The sequence below is a fragment of the Protopterus annectens genome, chromosome 17.part0 (assembly GCF_019279795.1).
Source record: "Protopterus annectens isolate FY-2018-M chromosome 17.part0, PAN1.0, whole genome shotgun sequence".
NCBI classification, from domain to species: domain Eukaryota; kingdom Metazoa; phylum Chordata; order Ceratodontiformes; family Protopteridae; genus Protopterus; species Protopterus annectens.
This window is the reverse complement of record NC_056751.1, coordinates 300,769,609-300,794,918: the sequence shown is the minus strand read 5'-3', so window position 1 is coordinate 300,794,918 and position 25,310 is coordinate 300,769,609. Positions and strand designations below refer to the sequence as shown.

The 25,310-nt window shown below is 40.2% G+C and overlaps 1 protein-coding gene across 1 annotated transcript in view; it reads right to left on the bottom strand.

Annotated features, from left to right (window-relative positions):
• The window catches only part of LOC122791430 (doublecortin domain-containing protein 1-like), a 526,863-nt gene that overhangs the window by 316,253 nt on the left and 185,300 nt on the right, over positions 1–25,310 (bottom strand). The window contains exon 9 of the mRNA XM_044059172.1: positions 21,073–21,243. Within this exon, the coding sequence (XP_043915107.1) occupies positions 21,073–21,243 (171 nt within the window). The remainder of the gene's footprint in view (positions 1–21,072; positions 21,244–25,310) is intronic.

The following is a 25,310-nucleotide window of genomic DNA, read 5'->3' as shown; positions in this document are numbered from 1 at the left end:
TACAAACAGCATTTATGATGCACATTAATAGCATTCACAGGAAGTTCAAGGAAATGAGCACTGTTGAGCACATCCCTTAAATACACCAGAAGCCTAAAGAAAGCAGCACTCCTATAAAGAAGTGAGAGTTTATGGTGGGCCATTGCAGTTGCATAGCAGTTTGCTGCTGAATGCTAGAAGTCTAAACAGGAAACTGCACTTTCTGAAAGCACCGGAAGATGCTGATGTCTGTGCAGTCAATGAGACATTGCACAAGGCTGCAGAAAGCACCCTGGCCATGCGAGGCTGCAATGCCTTCCACACATTCAGTCAGATTTGAAGTAAAGATTAGACCTGACCCCCCCAACAGAAGCTAAAATAATGAAAGATTTCTCCTAAGCAAACTACAGCCTACTAAGTCATGGTATAAATAATTTCAAACCCCCTGCTAACGCAGCCAACAAAAACTCCTATGCAAAGGTGTATAAAAATGTTTTGTGCCGAACTAGTAATGGACGGTACAACTTATACTCATTATCATCATCATCAGTCCCCCTTTTCCCATTTTTCTACATGGGGTAGGGGTATTATGTTAACTGTCACCAACTCTCTCGATTCAGTGCCACACTCCTGCCTTCTTCAACACTCATGCCTGACTGTCGCAGATTTTCTTTCACACAATCCATCCACCTCTTTTCTGGATGTCTTCGCTTCTTCTTACCTTCTTCCTGTCTGTCCCAAATCTTCCTCACCAGATTGTCTTATGCTTTTCTACACATGCCCAAACCACCGTCATCTGTTCTCTTTGATCTTTTCTGCAATCAGAGCTACTTTGTCTTCTGCTCTTATGTCCTCATTTCTTCATCTTTCCTACAGTGTGCACCCTACCACCTTTCTCAGGCACTTCATTTCCATCACCTCTTCCTTCTTCAGCTGTTCTGCCTTTACTGCCCAGGTTTTTGTACCATACAATAATACTGGTCGCACCACTGTCTTATACACCTTTCCTTTCAGTTTCTTTGGCATTCTTCTGTCATAGACTACACCTGATATTCTTTGCCAGTTGGCTGCAGCCCCTCTGATTCTAGCTTTGATCTCTTCATTCAGACTACCCTTCTCCTCAACCACCCCTCCTAGATACTTGAAGCTGTTTATCTGTTCCACTATCTTCCCTTCTATCTCTATTCTCAGCTTCTTCTGATTTCCCCAATTTGCTGCCATTACCACTCTCTTATCTGTGCTTAATTTCATAGTTTCATAGTTTGGTACTAGGCTATCTGCCCTGGGGCATTTATAAGCCTAGCCATAGTGATGTGGCTTTTGCCACCCCATGTAATGGTACAAAAGTGTACAGAATAGATTTAGAATACTGTGCCTCTGTCTAGCAGTGACAAAGTGAAGACCCCTTTACATAATAGAATTAGTTTACTGTGCTTCTGTCAAGTAGTGACACAGAGATGACCCCTGGGGTAAAGCTACGATCTCCCATCCACTCGTCAAGATTTCTCTTGAAGAGAGTCAGTGAGGGGCTCTGCCTAACATAAACTGAGATTCTGTTCCAGAGTATGGGAAGCCTCTGAATTATGAATCTATCCCTCCAGCATGTCCTGTTCATATTTGTGCTGAGGTTCAAATCTTTAGCTCTCGTGGTTCTGATGGATTTGGATTTTTTGAGGTGGAGCATGTCCATCAATTCCTGATTTGACATGGCCTTGTACGTAAGGCACAGATAACCTCTGAGTAGGCGGTATGCTACTGAATAGAGTTGGAGTTTCTTTAGTCTGGCAGCATATGACATATGTTGGAGACCCTTGATCCTCTTGGTGAGGTACTTTTGGGGTCTCTCCAGCTGTTGCAAGTGCCGGGTGAGGTACATACCAAATGGGGCATTGTACTCAATCATGGGCCTGATAAGGGAGGAGTACAGGGGCACAATGACCTCCTTTGATCTGAATGTGAATCCCTTCATCATAAGGTGGGCAAGGTAGAAAGTCTTTCTAACCACTTTGGCAATGTGGGTGTCAAATGAGAGGTCACTATCGACTTGGGTCCCCAGGTCTCTGATTACTTTTTCTGTACTCAGTGGGTTACTGCCTATGTGATAGTTTGTGGGCACTTTGTTTTTCCCAAAGAGGGTGACTATACATTTTTTGGCATTTAGTTTAAGGCCATGATTCCGGCACTAGTTGTCCGTTTCAGTGAGGCCTTTCTGTAGGATGTATGTGTCAGCTAGTGTATCGACTATGGCACCTAGTTTGCAGTCATCTGCGAACTTTGTCAGCCACAACCCACCCATGTTTGCTTTCACATCTGAGAAATAAATGCCGAACAAGAGGGGTCTCAGGACAGAGCCCTGTGGGACACCACTTGTCACTGGCTTTGAGTCTGACATCGCTCCAGCAATTCTGACTTTATGGGTTCTATCCTTTAGCCAGTTTGCCACCCATCTTGTGACATATGGATTTACATTTAAGCTGTTGAGCTTGTCTATGATGCCAGAGTGGGGTATTGTGTCGAAAGCTTTAGCCAAGTCCAGGTAGGCTGTATGGACTGCTTTGCCCTCATCAATGGCTCTAGTGACTGTTTTGAAAAAGTCAACCAGGTTTAAAAGGCAGGATCTGCCTTTTTCAAAGCCGAACTGGGTGGGATCAAGTGTCTGTAAGTCCCCAATATCTCTGTTTATTAGTTCCATAATGATTCTTTCCATAGCTTTGCAGACCAGGCTGGTTAAGCTTATGGGGTGGTAGTTACCAAGGTCAGTAGAGGTGCCTCCTTTGTGGAGTGGGACTACTGTTGCTGTACGCCAGTTTTCAGGTACATATCCTGTAGTAAGGCTAAGGTTAAATAGCATTTTTATGTGCGGGTTTAGCTCCTCTTGGAGTTCACATAGCACGCAACCCGGGATACCGTCGGGTCCCATTGATGCTGTGTTTTTAGCTTTGCTGAGGGCAGTTCTCACCTGGACATCTGAGATGACAGGGAGGTTACAGTCAGCTGGGTTAAGTATTTCATCTTTTGGGGGTGAGGGAGGGGAGAAATTTGCATTGAACCTGTCTGCCAGAATGTTGGCAATATCTGTGTGTATTTTTTGTCATTGTGAACTAACTCTGACCATATCTGAGGGTTTCCGCCCAGGTTTCTAACATAGCTGAAGAAGACCTTGTGGTTATCTTTAGTGTCCATAGCGATTTTTACCTCAAAGTTGGCCTTGGATGTTTTTATGAGAGAACGTAGCTTTCTACTAGTGCTGATCAGAGATGCCTTCTCTTTATGGGATTTTGCTCTGTTGTGCAGTAGCTTCCTTCTTTTGTTATACAATTTGTTTATGGCTGGGGTCCACCAGACAGGACGCCTGCCCTTGGTGGAGAGGGTCTTGGTTTTATTTGAGATTGCATGATCCATGCATTCTTGGAGATGTCTGTAGAAAGCATTTGTGAAGGAGTCTGCATTGTGGGATGTGGTTTCCACTGTCCCAGTGGGCTTAAAGGATACCATCTCAGTTTTAAGAAGTGTAAAGTCGGCTTTTGAGAAGTTTTTCACTGTAGTCTTTTGTGTTGGGGGTGGAGGTGGGATATGTATATCCAGGGTGATTAGTTTGTGCCTCATGTGCCTTCAGATTTGCATTCCATTCTCCTATCCTTTGCTGAAGTTCTAGCTCAGATTCTGCTTGTACTGCCACATTGTGTGCATACAGCAGCTTTGTTGATCTCTCCCTTCCACCCTGTTTGCTAATGTAGTACATCACCAGTATGAACAGCAGTGGGCTCAGAGCTGAACCCTGGTGTACACCCACTCCCACTGGGAACCCCTCCGTGAGGCCAAACACTGTTCGTACGTGAGTCACTGGGCCCTTGTACATAGCCTGCACTAATTCTACCAATGTTTCTGGGACTTCAAACTACTGCAGTACTGCCCAGATCAGCTTTCTTGGGACCTTGTCATATGCTTTCTCCAACTCTAGGAATGCCCAGTTGGACTCTCTCCTTATCTCTAGCTTCTTCTCAAGTATCTGTCTCAGTGCAAACATCAGGTTAGTTCAGTCAGTTGTGCTGCATCCTGATCTGAATCTGAGTTGCTCATCTCGCATCTTACATTCTACTACTCAGCGCATCCATTTATCAATCACCCTCTGTAGAACTTTCATGCAATGTGGTAGGAGTTTGATGCCTCTGTACTGCTCACAGTTGTGGATGTCCCCTTTGTTCTTGTACACTGGCACGGGTATGCTTATTCTTCAGTCATCTGGGATATGCCTTTCTCTCCACACTGCTATTAGTACCCTCAAAATCCATTTCTCCCCTATCTCACACAGCATCTTTTTCATATCTGCTGTGACCTCATCTGAGCCTGCTGCTTTTCCTGACTTTATTTTCCTTAGTACTGTTCTTACTTCTTCTAAGGTGAGCTCCTCTTCTTCACTCATTGTAGGCTGTTTCTGGGGCAGTACAGCTTATGTGGGGTTTTCTTCATTCAGAAGCTGCTGGAAATATTCCTTCTTTTTGCCTATGATGTCCTGTGGACTGGTGAGCAGGTTGCTGCTGGCATCCCTTATGAAGGGTGTCTGACTATCTTCTTTATCTTTCTGTCCTTGCCTTGCAATCTGATATAGTTTTTTTGTGCCCCTTACTTTCCAGAAGTTGGTAGAGTGCCTCTGATGCCCTATTCCTTGCTATTGCAACTTATTTCTTGGATTCTTTGTTAGCCAAACAGTAGTCCTTCCTAGCCTGGTCAGTCTTTTCTATCTCCCACTTCTTCCTGCACTCCTTCGTTCTTTTGATGACTTCTTGGACTTCTGCATTCCACCACCAGCTTTCCTTATGTACCTTATTTCCATACCTGGCTCAGCCACATATCTTTTCTGTAGTCCTAACACATGCAGTTTTAGGTGCTGCCACTCTTCTTCAACTCCACCTATTTCCTCCTCTTCTTGGGGTGCTAGAGCCCTGAGTAATTCCTTGAACTACTGTACTTTCTCTTCAGTCAACTTCCAGGTCTTAAGTCTGGTTTCTGTTGACCTTAGAGCTTTCTCTGACCACTGCTTGCAGCTGATTGTGGCAACTAGTGGTTTATGCTGTGGGCCGACTGTTTCACTGGGGATGACTTTACAATCATGGATTCTACCCCAGTGACTTTTCCTTACTAGGAGAAAGTCTACCTCAGTTTTACATTGGCTAGTCTTGTATGTGATCTTGTGACTGTCTCTCTTTCTGAACCATGTGTTGGCTACTACCAAGCCATTTGCCAGACAGAAGTCTAGAATGGCTTCTCCTTTTTTATTCCTGCTGCCCCACCCATGCGGACCAAGGCAGTCCTCATATCCTGTCCTGCCTGTCCCAATATGTGCATTCAAGTGACCCATTATCAACACCAGTTCATGTTGTCCTACTTTATCTAGTAGGTCATACAGCTGCTGTCTGAATGCACTCTTTTCCTCACTATCACAACCCTGCTGTGGGGCATAGGCTGAGATTACGAATACTGCCCTATCATTACACTGGAGTCTGATTGCCATGAGTCTGTCATTAATTCTGATGATATCCCTCACTGCTTTCTGAAGCCTCTCTCTCACCACAATTCCTACACCATTTCTAGCCTGTCCCCAACCTGAGTAGTAGAGTCTGGATCCCAAGCCAAGTGGTTTTGTTGCACTGCCCTTCCATCTCATCTCTTGGATACATAGTATGTCCAGCCTCTTCTGTATCATCATCTCATCCACTTCCCAGCTGAGTCCTGTCAGTGAACCTACATTAAGCATACCAATTCTCAGTTCATGTTTGGCAGGTTGATTGGTTTTATGTCCAGCTTTCACTCAACAGCGCTATCCCAGGTAACCCAGGCTGGGTAACAAGACACCAGCCAGCCAGTAGCTTATTGACCCAGGGTTGCTGGACTTTATGGCAGGAACTCACTGGCCAATAGACGCACATAAACCCCTCTCACCCTTAGCAAGGATCCCTGGCGTGGGTCAGAGTAGGACAGGTTCTCAACCCACTTATCACCAGTAACTACCCATGCCCATTTTTGGTGACATTAGTCAACATGACTGAATCACCTAGAGCCATATTTTACACCGAGTGGCAAGCCCTGCCATGGCATGCAGTCTGTGATCCATGTTCTCCTATCTTGAGGATACTGTGCACCACAGTAGATGCCCAAAGCAGTTGGTCTGTACAACTCTTCCCCCTATAGGGCACCGTGTAGAGTCTGTGCTGCTGCCCACAGCTCCATTCATTGGTGAGTTTCAGATGCAAACACTTGGCATGTTTTTGGACATGGGAGAAACCCCATGGAGACACAGGGAGAACATGCAAACTCCAAACAGGCATTGGTTGGAGGTCAGGATCGAACTTTGTACCTTGTGCATGGGAGGCAAAGACTTTAACCATTAAACCATCTGGTCTACCACTTATACTGACCATGAGGAAATTATCAACCTACTAGCTGACAGATTTGGCACAAACTTCATCCACCTGTCCCCAGCTGTTATACCCCAAAGCATACCAGCCACCAGTCCTCTTCTAGTATCTCCAAAGAGCAGGTCATAACCATGCTCATAAGGGCCAAAAATATGGTCTCTATGGGACCAGATATCATCCCAGGCTGCTTACTAAACAGCCTAAAACAGGACCTAGCTGAACCATTTGGCACTCTGTTTAACCACAGCTTAAGCACTGGCTTTGTTCCAATAGAGTGTAAAACAACAACAGTAATTCCCTTGCACAAAAGGGGTCCATTAACCAACCCAGGGAACTATAGACCCATAAGCCTAACCAGCCTTATCTGCAAGGCCAGGGAAAGAATTATCAGGAACCATATTATCAAAAACATAGACAACCTTAAAACTCTTGACCCCATCCAATTTGGCTTCTTTAAGGGTAGATCATGTTTATTAAATCTGGTGGACTTTTTCAGAAATGTCACCAAAGCTCTGGATGAAGGCAAAATGGTACATACTACCTATCTCGACTTAGCCAAGGCTTTCAACACAATTCCCCACTCAGATATTATTAAGAAACTTTCCCAACTGGGGATTAACCCATGTGTTACTAGATGGGTAGCCAACTGGCTCACCAACAGAAAGCACAGAGTCAAAGTTGGGGACTGCACCTCTACCAGTTTCCAGTGGTATACCACAAGGATCTGTGCTCTACTGTTTGGAATCTATTTCTCAGAAGTCAAGGCAAAATTAGACATCCTGTGGCTTGCTGCTGATTGCAGACTGGGTGTAATCACCGATTCCTCTAACAGTGTTAACATATTACAAAAGGGGCTAACACAGACAAACAATTGGTATCAAAGCCATGGGCTTAAACTAAACACAAAAAAGTGCATTATTATCCTCTTTTATAAAGGGGATGTCCCTGTAAATTACAACATAGACAGTAGCCCCCTAAGCTCAAACCCAATGGTGTGAGATTTGGGAACACAGGTTGATAGCAGCCTAAACTTTGATCAGCTTATGTCCACTGTGGTAAGGAAAGCCTTCTACATTGTGTATCTCATAAGTAAGAGCATCGCATCCAGGACTAAGGATGTTATAACTCCTCTGTACTTGACCCTCATCAGACCAGTAATAGACTATAAAGCTCCCTTCTGTATGTACCTCATCAGATACCTGTAGCAGCTGGAGAGACCACAGAGGTTTCTCACCAGGAAAACAGAGGGCCTTCAAAACATGACCTATTTCAATAGACTGAAAGCACTGTCAATGTACTCTGTATCTTATAGGCTGCTAAGAGGTGACTTTTGCCTGCCCTAATGAAAATGCTACATATATCCACAAGTCAAATAGGACATGATTCACTCACTCCAGGGATCTTAACCTATCCTGTGACATTAACAGGACATGCCGAAGAGACAGATATGTCTCCCAGTGACTGCCAGTCCTCTGGAATATACTCCCAATTCATGTGAAGCAAAGATCCTCGATGATCCTATATAAGTAAAACTTAGATAACTGGATGGGAGACCGTAAATTCATTTGGGAGTGGCAGCCATGTCCCTCATAGACAGGGAGAGTCGGTGCCAGTCATTGACTCATGCTGCAAATATAGACCATCTAGACCATAAAAAAAAAAACTGTAAGCCTGTTTCCTACCTTTCCTGTAACTAGTGTTCCAGATACAGATTTGCTGTATCCAGGACTGTATGTATGCTTCTGAGCCCCCCAAGCCTTTCTGTGTTGGAGGGAAGCCTTCTAGCTTATCAATGGGAGTGGTAAGCACTAGGTAACCTGTCTACCACATAAGGAGTGGTTCTGGCCCAGAAATTGTAGTTATTGGCAATCTCTTCCATCTCTCTCAACTTTCTGATTTGAAAGCCTGCATTTGCACTTGATTCTGTCCTGTAACTTGTCTAGTGCAGATACATATTCTTAGTTTTAGCACTTAAATTTGCTTATTCGTGCTCAGCACTTGTTCAGAACTTGTAAGCACTAAATAAGCTACTAATTACTATAGCACTCAACCTTCCTCATTACCTAGAGGAAAACAGTTTCTGTACTTACTTTTCTCACTTGCTTAGAGAAAAACAGGTTTTGTACGCACTTTCCTCACTTATCTAGAGGAAACTAGTTTTTTATTCAGGCATGTCCAAGGGTCAGCTCTCAGTGTTCTCTCCTGTCTATCTAATGAATCTGGGTATCTTGAGGCAATGTAGAAATTGCCTCATGAACACAGACAACCCTCTCCTCCTACCACCCAACACTACAACCTGTGAGAGATCCATTTATCTAGCCAAACTGGAGGTAAAGCTCTCTCTAACCAAGACTGAACTTGACAGTCATGAGGAGAAGGTAAACATTTGCACCACACCACACTCATCAAATAGTCTCACTAAATCTACACCACCAAATTCCACACATAGTAACACAAAAACATTTGCCCAAGCTCTCAATAATAATCTGTCTAAGCAACAGAGACCTTCAAAGCAGAAACACAAGCAACACAACCCAAATGACACATAGCCCACAGTGTGCCACTCAACCACAGCCAATAAGGCAAAACAATGTACCCAACACACTAGTCATAGGTGACTCTGTAGTCAGGCACACTGATATCCCACTCACCAGGCTAAACAAAGAGAAGGTTACTATCAGCTGCCTGTTGGGTGCCAGGATCCGCCACATAACCTACGCACTCAAGTCACTCCACAACAAGTACAAATATGACTCTGTCATTGTCCATGTTGGTGTGAATGACCTGAGACGTACCTCCCTGGACTACATGAAAAGAGACATGGAAGAGCTCTTCGATCTTGTAACCCAGGCAGGTATGACCCTATCCCTGAGTAGCATTCTGCCATTACCCAGAATTACACCACAGTACAAGGACAAAATGATTGACTTCAACAATTGGCTAAGCTTCTGGTGTCATTCTAAGGGGATTCAGTATCTGTCTGCTTGGGATGACATGGTTGACAGACCACAATGCTTTACCACAGACGGCCTGCACCTGTCATCCCTGGGATTCCGGATACTGGCTAAGGCTCTTGCTGCCCCTATAGTGCCTTTTTAGGCAAGGTTCAAATAACAAATTCACCACCGTAACAGGAACAGGCAAGCGAAAACTGAGGGTAATGCTACTCAATGCTAGAAGTCTAAATCTCAAAATGCACACACTTGAAGCACTCCTTAAAATGGAGAACATCGATATCTGTGCAGTGACTGAGACCTGGTTCAAGACTCCAGAGAGCACCCCTGCACTACCAGGCTATAACTCATACCACACTTTTCGTCCATGTAACCTGGACCGAAACACAAAAGGTGGAGGTGTGTCCTTATTCATTAAGGATATCCACACCTTCAGGCTAGTTGCTCAGCATAATGCATCCAAGGTTATCCAAGTGCAACTAACTCTGGGCAAAACTGCAATCCAAATTGTAGCTTGCTACAGATCCCCCACCATGCCCCAAGATTCCCACTCCTCTTTTCTTGATGTACTGGAAAATATCAGGGTTCAACCAAACACCCTAATAATGGGTGACTTCAATTACCCCACCATTAACTGGGAAAACTACTCGTGTACCAACTTCTTAGCTCAATGCTTTCTGGAATTCATAAACTCCAGTGCCCTAGATCAACTTATCCACACCCCCACCAGGGGCAACAATATCCTAGACCTAGTAATTACCAACATGAGTGACTGGTGTTCCACACCTGAAGTCAACTCCTTGTTGGTCCGACCCTTGATATCCACATCCCGCCCCCACCCCCCATCAAGGAAACAATGGTAAAAAATTTCTCCAAAGCCAACTTCATGCTTCTTAAGACAGAAGTGGTGAACTTCATGACACCCACGCAGATGGACAATACAGTTACAACTGCTGAATCCTACACAAATGCACTCTATAAGCACTTACACGAGTGCATGGATCGTGCTTTCCCAAACAGAACCAAGACACTATCCTCCAAAAAAAGGAAGCCAATCTGGTGGTCCCCTGCCATAAACAAACTGTACAACAGAAGGAAGAAACTGTTGCAAAAGAGAGTAAAATCTCATGAGTGGAGGAGCACCCTGGTCAGCCTCAGTAAGAAACTGAGGTCCCTTATAAGATCCTCCAAAGCTAGCTACGAAAACAAAATCACCACTAATTCTAAGGACAACCACAAAGCATTCTATAGCTATGTCAAAAATCTCGATGGCAACACTCAGATCTGCTCTGAGTTACAGCACAACTGCATGAAAATTACAGAACCAACTGATATTGCCAGCATCCTGGCAGATAGGTTCAGTGCTAACTTTACTCCCCCTTCACCCCCTAAAGGGCCCATATCTATATAGGAAGAATGCAGAGTCCCTGTAATCACAACTATGTAGGTAAAAGCTGCACTCTCTAAAGCTAGAAACACAGCATCCATGGGACCAGACAATATCCCAGGCTGCATTTTACATGAACTTCAGAATAAACTGGCTCCCCACTTGAGCACCATGTTCAATAATAGCCTCACTTCAGGCTTTGTGCCCACTGAATGGTGCACAGCAACAGTTATCCCACTCCACAAAGGGGGAGCCACCACTGACCCCAGGAACTATCGACCTGTTAGCCTGATGAGCCTGGTCTGCAAGGCCATGGAATGTATCATCATGGAACTCATAAACAAAGACATTGGTAACCTCCAAACTCTGGATTCCACCAAGTTCGGGTTTGAGAAAGGCAGATCATGCCTCCTGAACCTGATTGACTTTTTTGAGGCAGTCACCAAAGTCGTAGATGAGGGTAAGGTGGTTCACACAGCCTATCTTGACCTCGCCAAGGCTTTCAACACCATCCCCCATTCTGGAATTATAGATAAACTCACTAAACTAGGTATAAATCCCTACGTCACAAGATGGGTTGTCAACTGGCTCACTGACAGAACTCACACTGTAAAAGTTGCAGACTCCAAATCTGACCTCAAAGCAGTGACAAGTGGAGTACCACAGGGTTCCATCCTGGGACCTCTCCTGTTTGGTATCTACTTCTCTGAAGTACAGGCTAACACAGAAGGCATGTGGCTAACGAAGTTCGCAGATTATTGCAAACTAGGAGCCATAGTCAAGTCCCCAAATGATGTGGACATCCTACAGAAGGGTCTCGCTGAGACAGATGCCTGGTGTCAGAGCCATGGCCTCAAGCTCAATGCCAAAAAGTGCAGTGTCATCCCCTTTGGTAAAAACTCTGTACCCATGAACTACCACATAGGCAGCAATCTACTTAACACCAAATGTGTGATAAGAGACCTTGGGACCCAGGTGGAGAGTAGTCTCTCCTTTCATAGTCACATCGCCAGAGTAGTCAGGAAGTCCTTTTACGTGGCACACCTCATCATAAAAGGTTTCTCATCCAGGAAAAAAGAGGTCATTGCTCCCCTCTACTCGACACTCATTAGACCCATTATAGAGTACAACGCCCCTTTTGGAATGTACCTCACAAGACATCTGCAGCAGCTGCAAAGGCCACAGAAGTACCTCACAAAGAGGATTACTGCCCTCAAACAAATACCCTACACTGACCGCCTCAAAAAACTCCAGCTTTACTCCGTAGCATATCACCTACTCGAGATGATCTCTGCCTAACATATAAAGCTATGTCAAACCTAGAGCTGTTGGACATGCTACAGCTAAAGAAATCACAATCCCTCTGAGCTACATGCTCTAGGGACCTAAACCTTGTCACCACAATAAACAGGACATGCTGGAGGGATAGATTCCTGTCCCAGAGACTTCCCATACTCTGGAACAGGCTACCCATCTATGTCAAGCAAAGTTCTTCATTAGCACTCTTCAAGAAAAATCTTGATGAGTGGATGGGAAATAGGAAATACACCTTGGGGATCACTTCTGTGCCTCTGCTCAACAGTGGCACAGGTAAATAACTTTCTTGGGTGGTGTAAGTGAGGGATCCTTGTTAGCTAGGCTTATGTAGGCCCTTGGGCTGATAGCCTAGTACCTACATATGGACCTATGAACATATGGTCATTTTGGGAATACAGGTATAACACGGCTAGACTGGTAAAGGCTCTAGGGGCATTAGCCAAGTAACCTCTTATGATCCTATGATCCTATTATCCTATGTTGTATCACCATAAATGCTTTTGGACTCAGATGTTTGATTTATTGGTGATGAAAGCAGGCATGGTTTCATTGGTGTGTTCTTTGACTGATGAGTAGATCAAGTTTCAACACATTACTTTGGCATGTGATTTGAGGTAAATGAATGATAGAGAAGCGTGGATGCAGACAGAGAAAGGACAATTTTAGCCATGAAGAGAACCAAATCCTAATGGTTACCCCTAAGACTTATGGAAAATACATTTTTGGAAAAGGGAAACTTAATCAGGTTGAGAGGAAAAAGACCTGAAACCCAAAGGTTATGCTGATGGAAGGAACAGCACATTAACACAGTGTAACAAGAGGGCCAATGATATAGTAAGATGTGATAGACCAAAGGTAAGGCAGAATGCAAACTGCCTGCAGCATTACTTAGGGGGGGGGGTCAAAATGTATTCCTTGAACAGCAACAGTGGTCCCTCTCCACAAGGTGGTGGCCTCAGCGGATCCTGGAAAACTATCGCCCCCCTAAGTCTTCACTGGCTGGTCTGCAAAGCTATGGAAAGGATATCATGGACCTTATAAAATAGAGAACCTGGGGACCTACGGACACTGGATACTACGGATTTGGCTTTGTTAGGGCAGATCCTGCCTCTTAAACCTGGTCAATTTTCTTGAAACAGTCATTACAATACCCCACTGGCATTATAGATAAGCTCACCAGCTTAAATATAAACCCCTATGTCACTAGATGGGTTGCAAACTGGCTCAGGACAGAGAACCACATGGTTAGAAATAGCTGGAGCATGTCAGACTCAAACCAGGCAGACACCTGCAGCAACTGGAAAGACCCAAAAGTACTCCTCACCAAGAGGATCAAAGGGCTCATACAGATTCCCTATGCTGCCGGTTAAAACCTCAACACTGAAATAAATAGGACATGCTGGAGGGACAGATTCATAACCCAGAGGCTCCCTTCACTCTGGAATAAAATCCCAGTCAGGTTTAGGCGAGGTCCTCATTGTGACTCAGAGGTCTTGATACAAGATGAGGAATACCTCCTTTCTCTTCTGAGATGACTATGAAAATGTTGATGGCACTGGAATAATCAAAAGTGGTATAGACACTGGCTATTTCCATATGCATTTCAGGTCACATCTGCTCAGGATGGTTGGTTTGACCACTGTAACATAGCTACATAGATTAATGACTGCTAAAGAGAAATGATTATATGTAATACATGACAATTATTGTTAACAGGTGACCCTCCCCCGACTTCTGCATATAAAAATTGAAAAGATTGTGCATGGTAAGTACCCTCCACAACTTCTTACACAACATACAGCAGTGTAGTCCACTGTCTGATTAGTAATACAGTTTGTTTGTTTGTGTCTTTCGGCTTTTCCCGGTTAGGGGTCGCCACAGCAGAACTCCGGTCCACTAATGATTGGCAGTACATTTTTACGTGTTGGCTTGCTGGGCCTAACGCACAACCTTCAACGAAGGAATGCCCATTCACGCATGTCGCCACATAGAAGACGCTCAAACTGAGAATCGAACAGGCCTAGTCTAACTGTGAGGTGACAACGCTGCCGCAGCACCACCACCGCAGTATATTGATTAGTAATACAGTAATACAGTCAATTAATTCATTACAAGGTAAGCAGCAGAAATAAGTAGTTCTATTATATCAGTAAATTTAGTGGATTTCATTGCATAATGGTCGATGGAGATGATAATATAAGTATATTTAAGACATAATCTGAGAAAAGTGACACATAGTCGCCAGTTTTAATGACAGAATCTCATACCCAACAACGTTAGTAACTTTGCAGAAAGTGACACTGGATCACAAAGTGAAGTACATGGTAATATTGCACTAAAGGTTGCAGAGAGACAAAACTCATGCACTTCTACACCAGCATCTCTGTACCGACAGCAACACTTTCTGGATGATGGCAGCCCTGTGAAGTCAGTGTCTGCAGGATCACATGCAATAAGTAGGTCATACATCACAACAAGTCACCATCCAGCTCACATGACAACCCCTCCTGAAGATCACATGCACCTTCACCTCTTCTCTTTAGGAGATATGTATGACATATTTGACCTTGCCCTACTGTGATTCAGGCTACATATTTGAAATATTTACAATGCGAAATGTGTGGTATTTTACTTCTATACATTGTTGTCAATATGTAACTTGAAATTCAGTTAGTTAATAATAATAATATATGTATACATATATCTGCAGAATACAGGGATCACGTCAGTCGCCCTGCTAGACAGGGGTCCAGGAAAGTAATGTGTATGAACATGTATGCGCAATGTAACCAAGTATTAAGACAATTTGCAGTTAGAGGAAATATCTAGAAAGAAGGGTTGGGGCACAACTTTCAAATTGCACTGATTTACACCATTAATGGCCCATTTATCGTCCAGAGTTTCACTTCAGTAATGGTAAAACTGACAAGTAACAAGTAAACACGGATCCCCCAATAAGTGCTCGCTCACCTTCTAACAGCAGCTAGAAGAAAACGCTTCTCTCCTTTGTTAAAATACAGCCATGTATTACCAAACAGGAATAAAAATATTAATATTATTTTTTGATTATTTTTTGATTGATTATTTTTTCATTTTTTCATTATCATATTATTTGTTACATATTATTTTATCTTATTGGTTTTATCATTATTGTTAATATTTTTTTGATAGGTTTGTGCATTGCAGATGCAAAAGATGGAAGTTTGTAAATATCGATTATTTAGGTATCAACAGTGACAGAGTGAATCCTTCGACAGCAGTCCCGGTCTGTTATAAAATTCACTTATGCAGCACGCACAAATAGCATACTGAAATATCACACTGAGAAGCATTCGGTCATCTTAAGCTCAAATTATTTAACATGGTTTAATTGACGTTAACGAATTGAAATGTGCAACATATTGTAGTTTTGAATCAGCATGTTGAGACAGTTATCGTTATTAGTATTTGTTAAAATTAAGCACAATTGTTTACATATTATAAAGAAAGTAAAAAATTTTTAATTTAATAAAGTTTTAAAAGTTTTTTAAAAATTTTTACCAACTAGTGGCCGCATCAGGGTAGGTAATAAGGTAGATAGGGCAAAATCCCTAGTAAAGATGAACTGAATTTATACATGCAGCAAGCAACAATAGCATGACGAAAAAATTCTTTTAGTTACTAGCACTCGCCTATCTTAAGCTTAAATGATTTATATGGTTGAATATTTGTTAACATTTGAAATGTGCAGCATGCTGTAATTTTTAATCAACCCACTGAATTACTTAATAGTTATCAATATTTGTTTACTAGGGTTGTTAATACTTATGATGAGTGTAATGATTTATAGTAGAAGGGGCAGATAGGGCTAGATCGCTAACAAAGGATGAATGAAATGCAAGGGAAACACATATGGACATAATAACAATAGGGTGGTTTGTATAGATCTTCCTAAGAATTGATTGTTTTTTTTAGTACAATCACACCATGATGTAGATAAATGTGTTTTTACTATGGTTCAGATGTGAAATTAATACTGATGGTACAACAAAATTCATGTACATCTTTAGTTGCATCGTAGGTTTACGATGTTAGTACAATATTGTATTAACATGTTAAAGTATTGTGGTTCATACAGTATTATCTTTTTTATTGTTTTAATAACAGTAGATAGGATTTTGATTTGAAAATTTAAGTTCATGTGAATGTTAACAGTGGATACAATAATAGGGCATTGTCCCTTTAAGGTTTTGAAATATTTTTGGCCCCAAAAAAACTATTTAAGGAGTCCTAAAGAAGTCCATTACATGGGTGAAAGCACTTAACCATTGGTTTTTCTATCCTTGGACTTATTTTGGATGCTTTAATATTTTTATTCCTGTTTGGTAATAAACAGCTGTATTTTAACAAAGGAGAGAAGCGTTTTCTTCTAACTGCTGTTAGAAGGTGTGCGAGCACTTATTGGGGGAGCCGTGTATACTTGTTATCAGTATTCTTTTGAAAACTGACAAGTACCCTGAACATAAAACAAATAAATATTAGAGAACTACTCCTTAAGAAAAAAAAAAAGATTACATGAGTATTCTGCTAGCTACATTAGCACAGTTGCCACTTAACCCTCAACACTGCAAAGCTATGATTTATTTCTAAAGTACATAAGTTGTGTATGACAAAATTAAATAATCTAATGTGCAATACCTTAGCAGAGAAGAATAAATCATTTCTAATACCTAAGAGGCATTCATTATAAAAAACTAACACATAATACATTTTCCATTCAAGTGTATGGCATGAACTCAATGTTAAATGCAAGTTTAGTCATTTTTCTGAGGAAGCTTATAGCAAGTGTTATAGCGCTAACGCTTTTTTAAAATAAAAAATAATTTAGCTTTTTTTGAACTTCTGGTGCTGTGTTGGACCATTTTTTATGTTCTGGACTCTGTTTTTGGACATTTGCTGTTATTCCAGCTGATTTTCTCTGTTCCTGCCTTTGCTGTTTTGGAAATCCAACGCAGTTGGATACTGACGTTATACTTTCCATTACGGCAACCTTTCAGGAGATTCATTACATGCGTACTTTAAGTGTAGTCCCTAAGAAAAATGTCTTGTGCAAAACAGCAAAAAACGTAATTGTAAATGTTATGACATCACCTAACTTCTACCAATAAGCTGTCAGGCAGGAGTTTTATAAACAATAATTATGAGTAGCTGGTCTAATTTAAAAAACATATTTAAAGATAAGAGGGAATGTCTGAGCAGTGAAAGTAGACCATGCACCATACAGCATAGCCCACACATATCACTGCATACATAGATTATACTCTATACGTTTTTAACAAGAAAGTAATGCTGTTCATTTTACATTGGCAAGACCAATCATATGTTAAAAGACCATATTAGTGAACACTTTTATAATATACACATTGGCTCTTTAAATAATGTGCTGTCTATATATGTCCTAAGTTCTGATGCAACACATGCATTTAAATTCGTGATTAGTGATAAGGTTGTGCCCAATATACATACAGGTAATATTAGGAATGTAACCGAAAATAGAGAAATCAGATGGATAATTAGGTTAGGGGCAGATCAAGGCAGAGGCCTAAATGAAAAAGCTTCCTTAAGACCTGTTTTGAAGAAATGTGGTGTTAGGAACTAGTTTATTCATTGTGCCTTACTTTGTATATACATCTTTTATAAGTTTGATTCTATTAGATTTTGTCTTATTACATATTTTTGAAAATGAGGTTTGATAACAAACCAATTTGTCCAGGGACATCTTCAGAGGGGTTAGACAAATATAGCATTAGAAGTTATGAGGGTGGGGGGATGAAAGGGTTACATGGGAAGGAGGGATGATTGGGAGGAAATGAGGTAAGGGGAGGGGTTTAAGGGGTTTAGGCAAGTGTAGTTGGGTAAGGGATCACATTTTGGCTTGAACTTGTTACCCACCCTCCCTCCCTCTTTTGGTGGATTGATAGGGATTGTGGCTATTTACTGAGTCTGGATAGAGTGGAGAAGAGGGATAGGCCTGTCCTCTTCTGTTCCCCCTCTGGTGGTTGGGTGTTTAAGTGGTAAATATAAGAGGGCGGTGGTAAGGAGGCTGATTATTTGATTGGAGGTGTAATTCAATAAATGGTATATGAAGTGAGTTTCTGGATGCTGCTTCATAAGTAAAGTAAGTGAGCTGAGGTATGGATGCTGCTGACTGGGTCAGAATGAGTAACGTTACTCTGTCCTGACTTATTTGGTTGGATGTGCAATACAACATATGCTATATAAAGTAAATGAGTGGAGGTATGGACACTGTTTCCTGGTCAGGATGAGTGTGGTCATGACGTCCTAATTAACATTACATGGATGTTTATGCTATGATTAAAATCAGCCATACTATGTCCAGTTGTAATTAATAAATGCTGGTTATCAGAGCTATGTTTGAAGTTTAATAAAGGTCGTCAAATGTCATTTAGTGTGATGTATGGTTATTGAAGGGGACTGGGACAATATAAATCTTGTTTGATTTTCTTTGAAGGACCTGACGTATGTCTTTATCCAGAAACTGATTAAGGTTCTACAATTCATTGTAGTGATGTATTATTGTTTGGGTTTAACTGAATTGTTATTTAAACTAGCCATTTTTGATTAATTCTTTTAGAAGGTTTGAAAAAGCTACATGCGAAAATGCTTACCTGTTTTTATCATTATTGCAATTAAATGATTTATTTGGAGTGATTTTTTATGTTCATTTGAACCGTACTTTTTTCAGTGGCTCTATTGGTTTAGGTTATATTTAAGCATTGCTTAACCTCACCTGTACTGCTGAAAGTATTTAATAAAAGAATGCAACCAAATAAATACAAAATATGCCAAAAACATGATGTACAATTACTGAAAATGCCAAAAGTATAAAACATCTGACTTGATTAATCTGGTCTTATAACTTTGGAAGTGCTGAATATTTTCACATAACATTTTTAATACAGTGAATTCCTCATATGACTTAATGCATGTAATAATTGGCTGTTTTTCAATTGTAGGCTCTATATATATTTTTTCTATTTTTCTATCTCAAAAAGAAAGCTTATTCTTCCTCTGTAAGTTGAGCTTCTATGTTTTATGATAAAAACCTATCAAAAAGAAAACTAGCAAACACTCGAAATATAATGAAACATTTCCTGTTTTCATATTCTCTTCGTTGAACCATATGCGTTTGATATACCGGTAATACATTTTAACTGTTCTGTATTGAAAGTAATAATGAAAACAACAGCTTGTTTCACAGCTTCTTAAAATAATAATCACTACTATCACATAATACATTAAATGACTTAACTGAACTGGTGCAACTGAAAAAGGTTTAACTGATATTTTAAAACATAGATGTATTTCATTTTCATCCGAAAAAAAACTTGGCTACAAAAAGATTATTACCACACATTCGTGGGCAATGTTTCTGTCCTATTTTTCTAGGAAAATACAATAACACTCCAAAAGTTAGAAAATATAACTACTGAAAATATGATTTTACAAAATTTGGCATTTTAGCTCAGAGCACTCATTTCATAATAACTTATATTTATTTTTTTATATTTAATGTTTATTCACTACCAGTTCTTGCTGTACTTAGCATCTATTTTAATTTTGTTTCTTTCCAGATGGACAAAAACAATAATAGAATCATAATAATGACCAGAGAGTACACTAAACAACCACTGGTATAATTCCCAAAATATCAGCTCATGAAGATCGGATTTAATGTTTCATTAATTATGTTTTAGTGTCGGCATCTTAGCACAGGACTTTCAAATATTAACATCTTAAGTAGAGTTTATTTTATTCATTGTTGTAGAATTATCAGAATTTCTGTGAAACTGGTTATGTTATGAGTCAGTGATCAATTATGCTTTTAACTGATTATGACTGTGCAATAATCAAGCAAGGTGAGATGCAGCTGCAGTTTCCAAAGTACATTGCTTGCTTTTGTAATATAGCTAGTATAGCGTCTATATTAGAATCGTGAAAGCTGACTTTAGCGAATACAAATTCATACACCCCTAGTACATGAGGATGTGATTAAAATAAGGTGGATTTTATATTAATGGGATTAAGTTCTGTTGAGATATGTCAAATCAAGGCATGTCCATTCTAATGTGAAACATGAAGGAATGCATTGCTAGAGTTTTGAACATTGACCTTTTTCAGCATATCCTATTTATGTTGTTATGTGCCTGTGTGTATTCACTGACAGAAGTAACACCACAAAATGCACACTTAGCTGGATGTATTTTTTCTTTTAATATCCAATGTCAGAGAATTACCTGTTTTCACTTGTTACATATTTTATCCAAGTCTTTCCAACATGAACAATAGCTGTTAAATCTTGCAAGTATTTCTGCCACAACAGAGAGATGAAATGTTTTATGCCCGGTTATGATATGGTATGGGTCTGCTTTACTAAATTAATTTCTGCATTTCTACTTTTCTTGGAAAGTGTTTTTTTTTTTTTTTTTTGTGCCAAAGTTTTCTGAAGGAACACAGTGATACACCACCAAACCTCTGAAATTCAAAGTTCATAGTGCATAGAATAGCCACAATGAAAAAAAAAACACGGAATCATTCATCAGGAACTTGAGAAACCTCACTGTATATACGGAACAATGACAGAACAGCAAAAAACAAAGACATTCAGAGATGTAAGTCAAGTACACTGAGTTTGAGTGAATAATGGGCAACTGTCTTCTACCACTGCACATTATGGTACAGGGAAAGCCAGGCAAATCACACAAGAATAAATACACATGTAGGATCACCTCCTGAATGGGTACAAGGCTTATCAAGGGGAATAGAACAGGTAGGTCTTCCATTTGCCTTTAGAGATGAGCTGTAACATTCTTTGTTCTTTGCACATCAATCTATATTTATAATGGCTTGTCACATAACTACATAAAACAAGGAGCACTCAGTGTGTTTTAGTTTACTGTAAACTTCTGAAATTGTTCACATGTCCAATAATATCAAAAACATCAACCGCAGTACTTACAGGTTGATCTAGTTCTTCTGGGCCTGCAACTGAAAATGTACATATGGAGGCCTGATTGGCAGCAGTTATTTCTTGATCCAGAACCGTTGCATAATAAGCACTAAATACCTTCATCTTTGGAATCCAGAACCACTTCTGATTAGCAGATCCATAACTGTACTCTTTGTAGTTCTGCAATTAAAGTAAGCAAATAATAAACAGCATTCAAGCATGTGTTACGCAGTAATTTGTCCCATATAAACAAACTGTTATATAAATAAATAGCAATGCCAACACCCTGACAAAGCATTTGGAAATTTTTTGTTTCATGTTTTATATCTCCATGTCTTTAGAATTAGATTAAAGAAATTTGCTAAAATTACCTTCAAGTTTTAAAACCTTTTACATTTTCAACTGTAATGATCACTTTTTAGGAAATGTTATTTATGCTGAATAACAGCTACCTATAAAAAGGTGTGTGTTGAAATGACATAGGATGGGATTATGGCATACTAAATTATTACACTGACAGTACTGATTCATATATGGGAGAGGGATGATGGCTTATATAGATTTGCATATAGCAGGAAAATTAATGATGAGTCCCTGCTGACATGCAGAAGACTCCGATAAAAGTTCTAGCTTGTTCCATCAATCAGAATGTGTTGTGATATATCATACATTAGACGATGGGCTTACTGTACATCAGTACCCTGATTAGAGAACGAACGTTCTCCAGCAGGGTATTAATGTACAAGTAATGCCCACTTGGAAGAACTAGTCCGCCACTTCACATCAGCATATCAAGCTGCTGTGGAGCTTGGACTGAGAAAACGGAACAGTTGCCATTATTTTACACTCGCTAAACAGAGCTTCTGCTGTTTACCGAGTGTAAAATAAAAGTGTGTGCATATATCAGTGTATGACTGTGAGTGAGAAATCGCTTAAGTTACTATTTTACACTGGCTAAGCAGTGCTTTTGCTGTTTAGTGAATATAAAATAAAAAGTGTGTGTGTGTGTGTGTGTGTGTGTGTGTGTGTGTGTGTGTGTGTGTGTGTGTGTGTGTGTGTGTGTGTGAGACACAGAGAGATATAGAGAAAGAGAGTATGCGTGTATGAAAGAGAGAGAGAGAGAGATATGATTGTGTGTGTGTGTTTATGTTGCCGTCTGCATGTGTGAGTGAATGCATGCATGAAAGCAGAGAGAGACTGTGTGTGTGTGTGTGTGTGTGTGTGTGTGTGTGTGTGTGTGTGTGTGTGTGTGTGTCTGTGTGTATGTGTGTGTGAGTGTGTTTGTGAGAGACAGACAGAAAGAGAGATAGAGAGAGAGTGTGTGAAAGTGATTGAATAATCCTTGGTAGTGTGTGTATGAGAGAGAGTGAAGAGAGAATGATCCCTGGCAGCAGCAACTGTTTTAAGTACCTCTTGACCTCTAATATATCTGTCAACCTCTTACTCTTAGCAGAAGAAATCTGGACAAAGCCTAAAATAATTGGGGGGGGGGTGATAAGAAACAGGAACACATTTTAAATATTGCTCTTATAAACTTTGAAATTTGCTAAATGAACAGGATTTGTGTGTTAGCATGGATTTTCTGTAGGATATGAAATCTGAAACAAATGCATGTCATTATCTGAATGAAATAAAACTTTAAAACTCAAATGTAATTATTTAGTAACTTTTGTCTCCAACGACTGGCAATAAGCCAAACATTTTAGGAGTAAGGGATCAAAAATATAAAGTAAATACCTGGATTTTTTAAAGTGTTCAATTTTCACCGTAAAATGCTTCCTCCAACACCATTAACATATATTACAGCAAGTATGAAACATTAGGCAGAGGAACCATTTTGCATCAAAAATATATTAAAAAAATAAAATAGTACTTAAAGTAAAACACAACACTTTTACAGAGAGCCCATTCTCTAAGTGCAATAATGCCCTCCAGCGTGTGTGTTAATGTGTAATTAATGCCCTTCCAGGGGTGCAGAGGCCTCCGCCTGTGGTGTTGGGACACGCAATATCCCTGGGCAGGCATTAATTACACATTAACACACACCCTGTTGGGCATTATTGCTTGTTTATATGTCATGCTGTATGTATGCTACAAATGTGCAATCTATATTTTGACTGTTAATGCAGTACAGCATCATGCAAATGCTTGTGTTCACATTTATTTTATCCCACTTCTCATTCAGATCCTTGTACTAAAAATGTAAGGTGCATTTTCTCTCCTGCCCTCATCCTTTGAAATATTATAAAATAAAATAAATACATAAAATAAACTAATGCTGAATGCATAGGGTAGCTCCACCACCAATTGCTTGCAATGAATATTTGTCTATTCATTGTCTAGAGTATCTCACACATTTATTCCCATGTACTAAATAAATACCAAGCTTATTTACTAGGGTACCCACCCCATATGAATTATATTATCGCTTAATATTTCTTCCTTTCTTTCTTTTCTCCCCTTTGTCTTTTTCCCATGACATAGAATCATATTCCTCATGTCTGGGGTAAACTTCCCCCTACTTATCCATTTTATTGCAATTAAATAATAAATAATTATATCTTTTGTGGCCACCTCACATCTCACACACCCTTTAATGCAGTAAATGATGGTCAAATCTCTCTGGAATCCCCAGGAAAACCATATTCAGTACATATTTTTAAGGCTAAAGGGGAACTATAGATATAACCAGATTTAACCTACTATCCTCAATGAAAGTGGATGCAAAGATATAAGGAAGAATCCTGACATAAAGGCTGGAGTTTTGGACAAAGTTTTTTGACACAGAACAGTTTTTGACATACCTAAATAAAAAGCAGGACATTACAGTGGACACAGTACTATCTGGCAAAAGGAAAACATTTGTCATAGTTAAGCAGAACTACTTTCAAACTGTGCAGGAACATGTTTGGGACAGGAGATTATTAAGGGGTATGGGCACTATACAACAGTGTAAGGCTCTGGAGTGCTATAAATCATGAATTTTATGGAAAGGTTACTATAAGATGAGATGCTAGACAAAGCTGTCCTCTCTCACTAATACTTTTCATATTAATAATTGAAATACTTGCCAAAATAGTGCAAGAATTATGTAGTGCATGAGGTATTTCAAAAGCTTTTCATTCTATTTAGAGATAATTGCATGCTGCTTAGGCTATGGAGAAGTTACTACCACCAGTTCTAGAAATAATTAAGGAGTTGGGGAAAGTGTCTTGAAGACATAATATCAGTTATTGAACTTTTATATGGAGAGAGAGAGAGAGTGAGGTGAGGTGGGCTCATGATTTACATTAGTCAGAGTTCTCAGGTATTTATTTGCAGGGAAGTGAGACAACCTTAGACATGAATGCAGATGGTGTGGTTTGATGGGCAGTGAATTTGGCATTAGCTGGACGTTAATTATGTTTGTGTGAGTCTAGTAGAGAGAGCCTTCACATACACTGACCCAGAGGTAGACAAATTAAATGGAATGTAGTAACATGTGAAGGCATAGAATGAGAGATGTGCAGACTGTGCTTTCTAACAGTTAGAAGATGTTTGCTGGAAGATAAAGGAGTAGCAGTAGCAAGCTGGAAGGAATGGGAGGTGTGGTGTGGAACGCAACTTGACCCAGCATAGCTTGAAGGGAAGTAAGAGTTTGTAAATGAATACAACTTTGCACTTGTGATGCGGGGTGCACTAGTGTTATCAGTTGACGATGATAGTGTGGAATGATCAGATACAATGTTTTTTCCTGAAAGTGTGGTTGGCACTAGGTTGTGACTGAAGGCCTTTCAGGTTAGTGTGGGCTGTACAATTTGAAATACTTAGCATATACTGCATAGGGCTGATAGACAAATTTGAGCATGGAGGGATGGCTGGGTACTTAAGGAACCCAGTAGCATGTGACTAAACACATGGGTTCATATCAGACTTCTGACATGAACTTTTAATGTTGCTTGTGCTAGCATATCTACCGGCTTAATGGAAGGTGTGTGGAGTATATTTGCTTCATAAGTGTCACATATATATCTGTATTCACTGTAATTATCTATATGTTTCAGTGTATAATGCCTTTGCTTACTGATAATGATTATTATGTATAATGTATGCAACTATCCATCTTATCAGATTTGGTAAAAGTCAGAAAAAAAATATGTCTTTCTTGCCAAAAACAATGTCCAGAAACCTACTTTCATAAAAAGGCTCTCGTGCTGGAGGCAAAAAGCATCTGGAAAGTGAGAAACCATATTACCGACACTGAACTA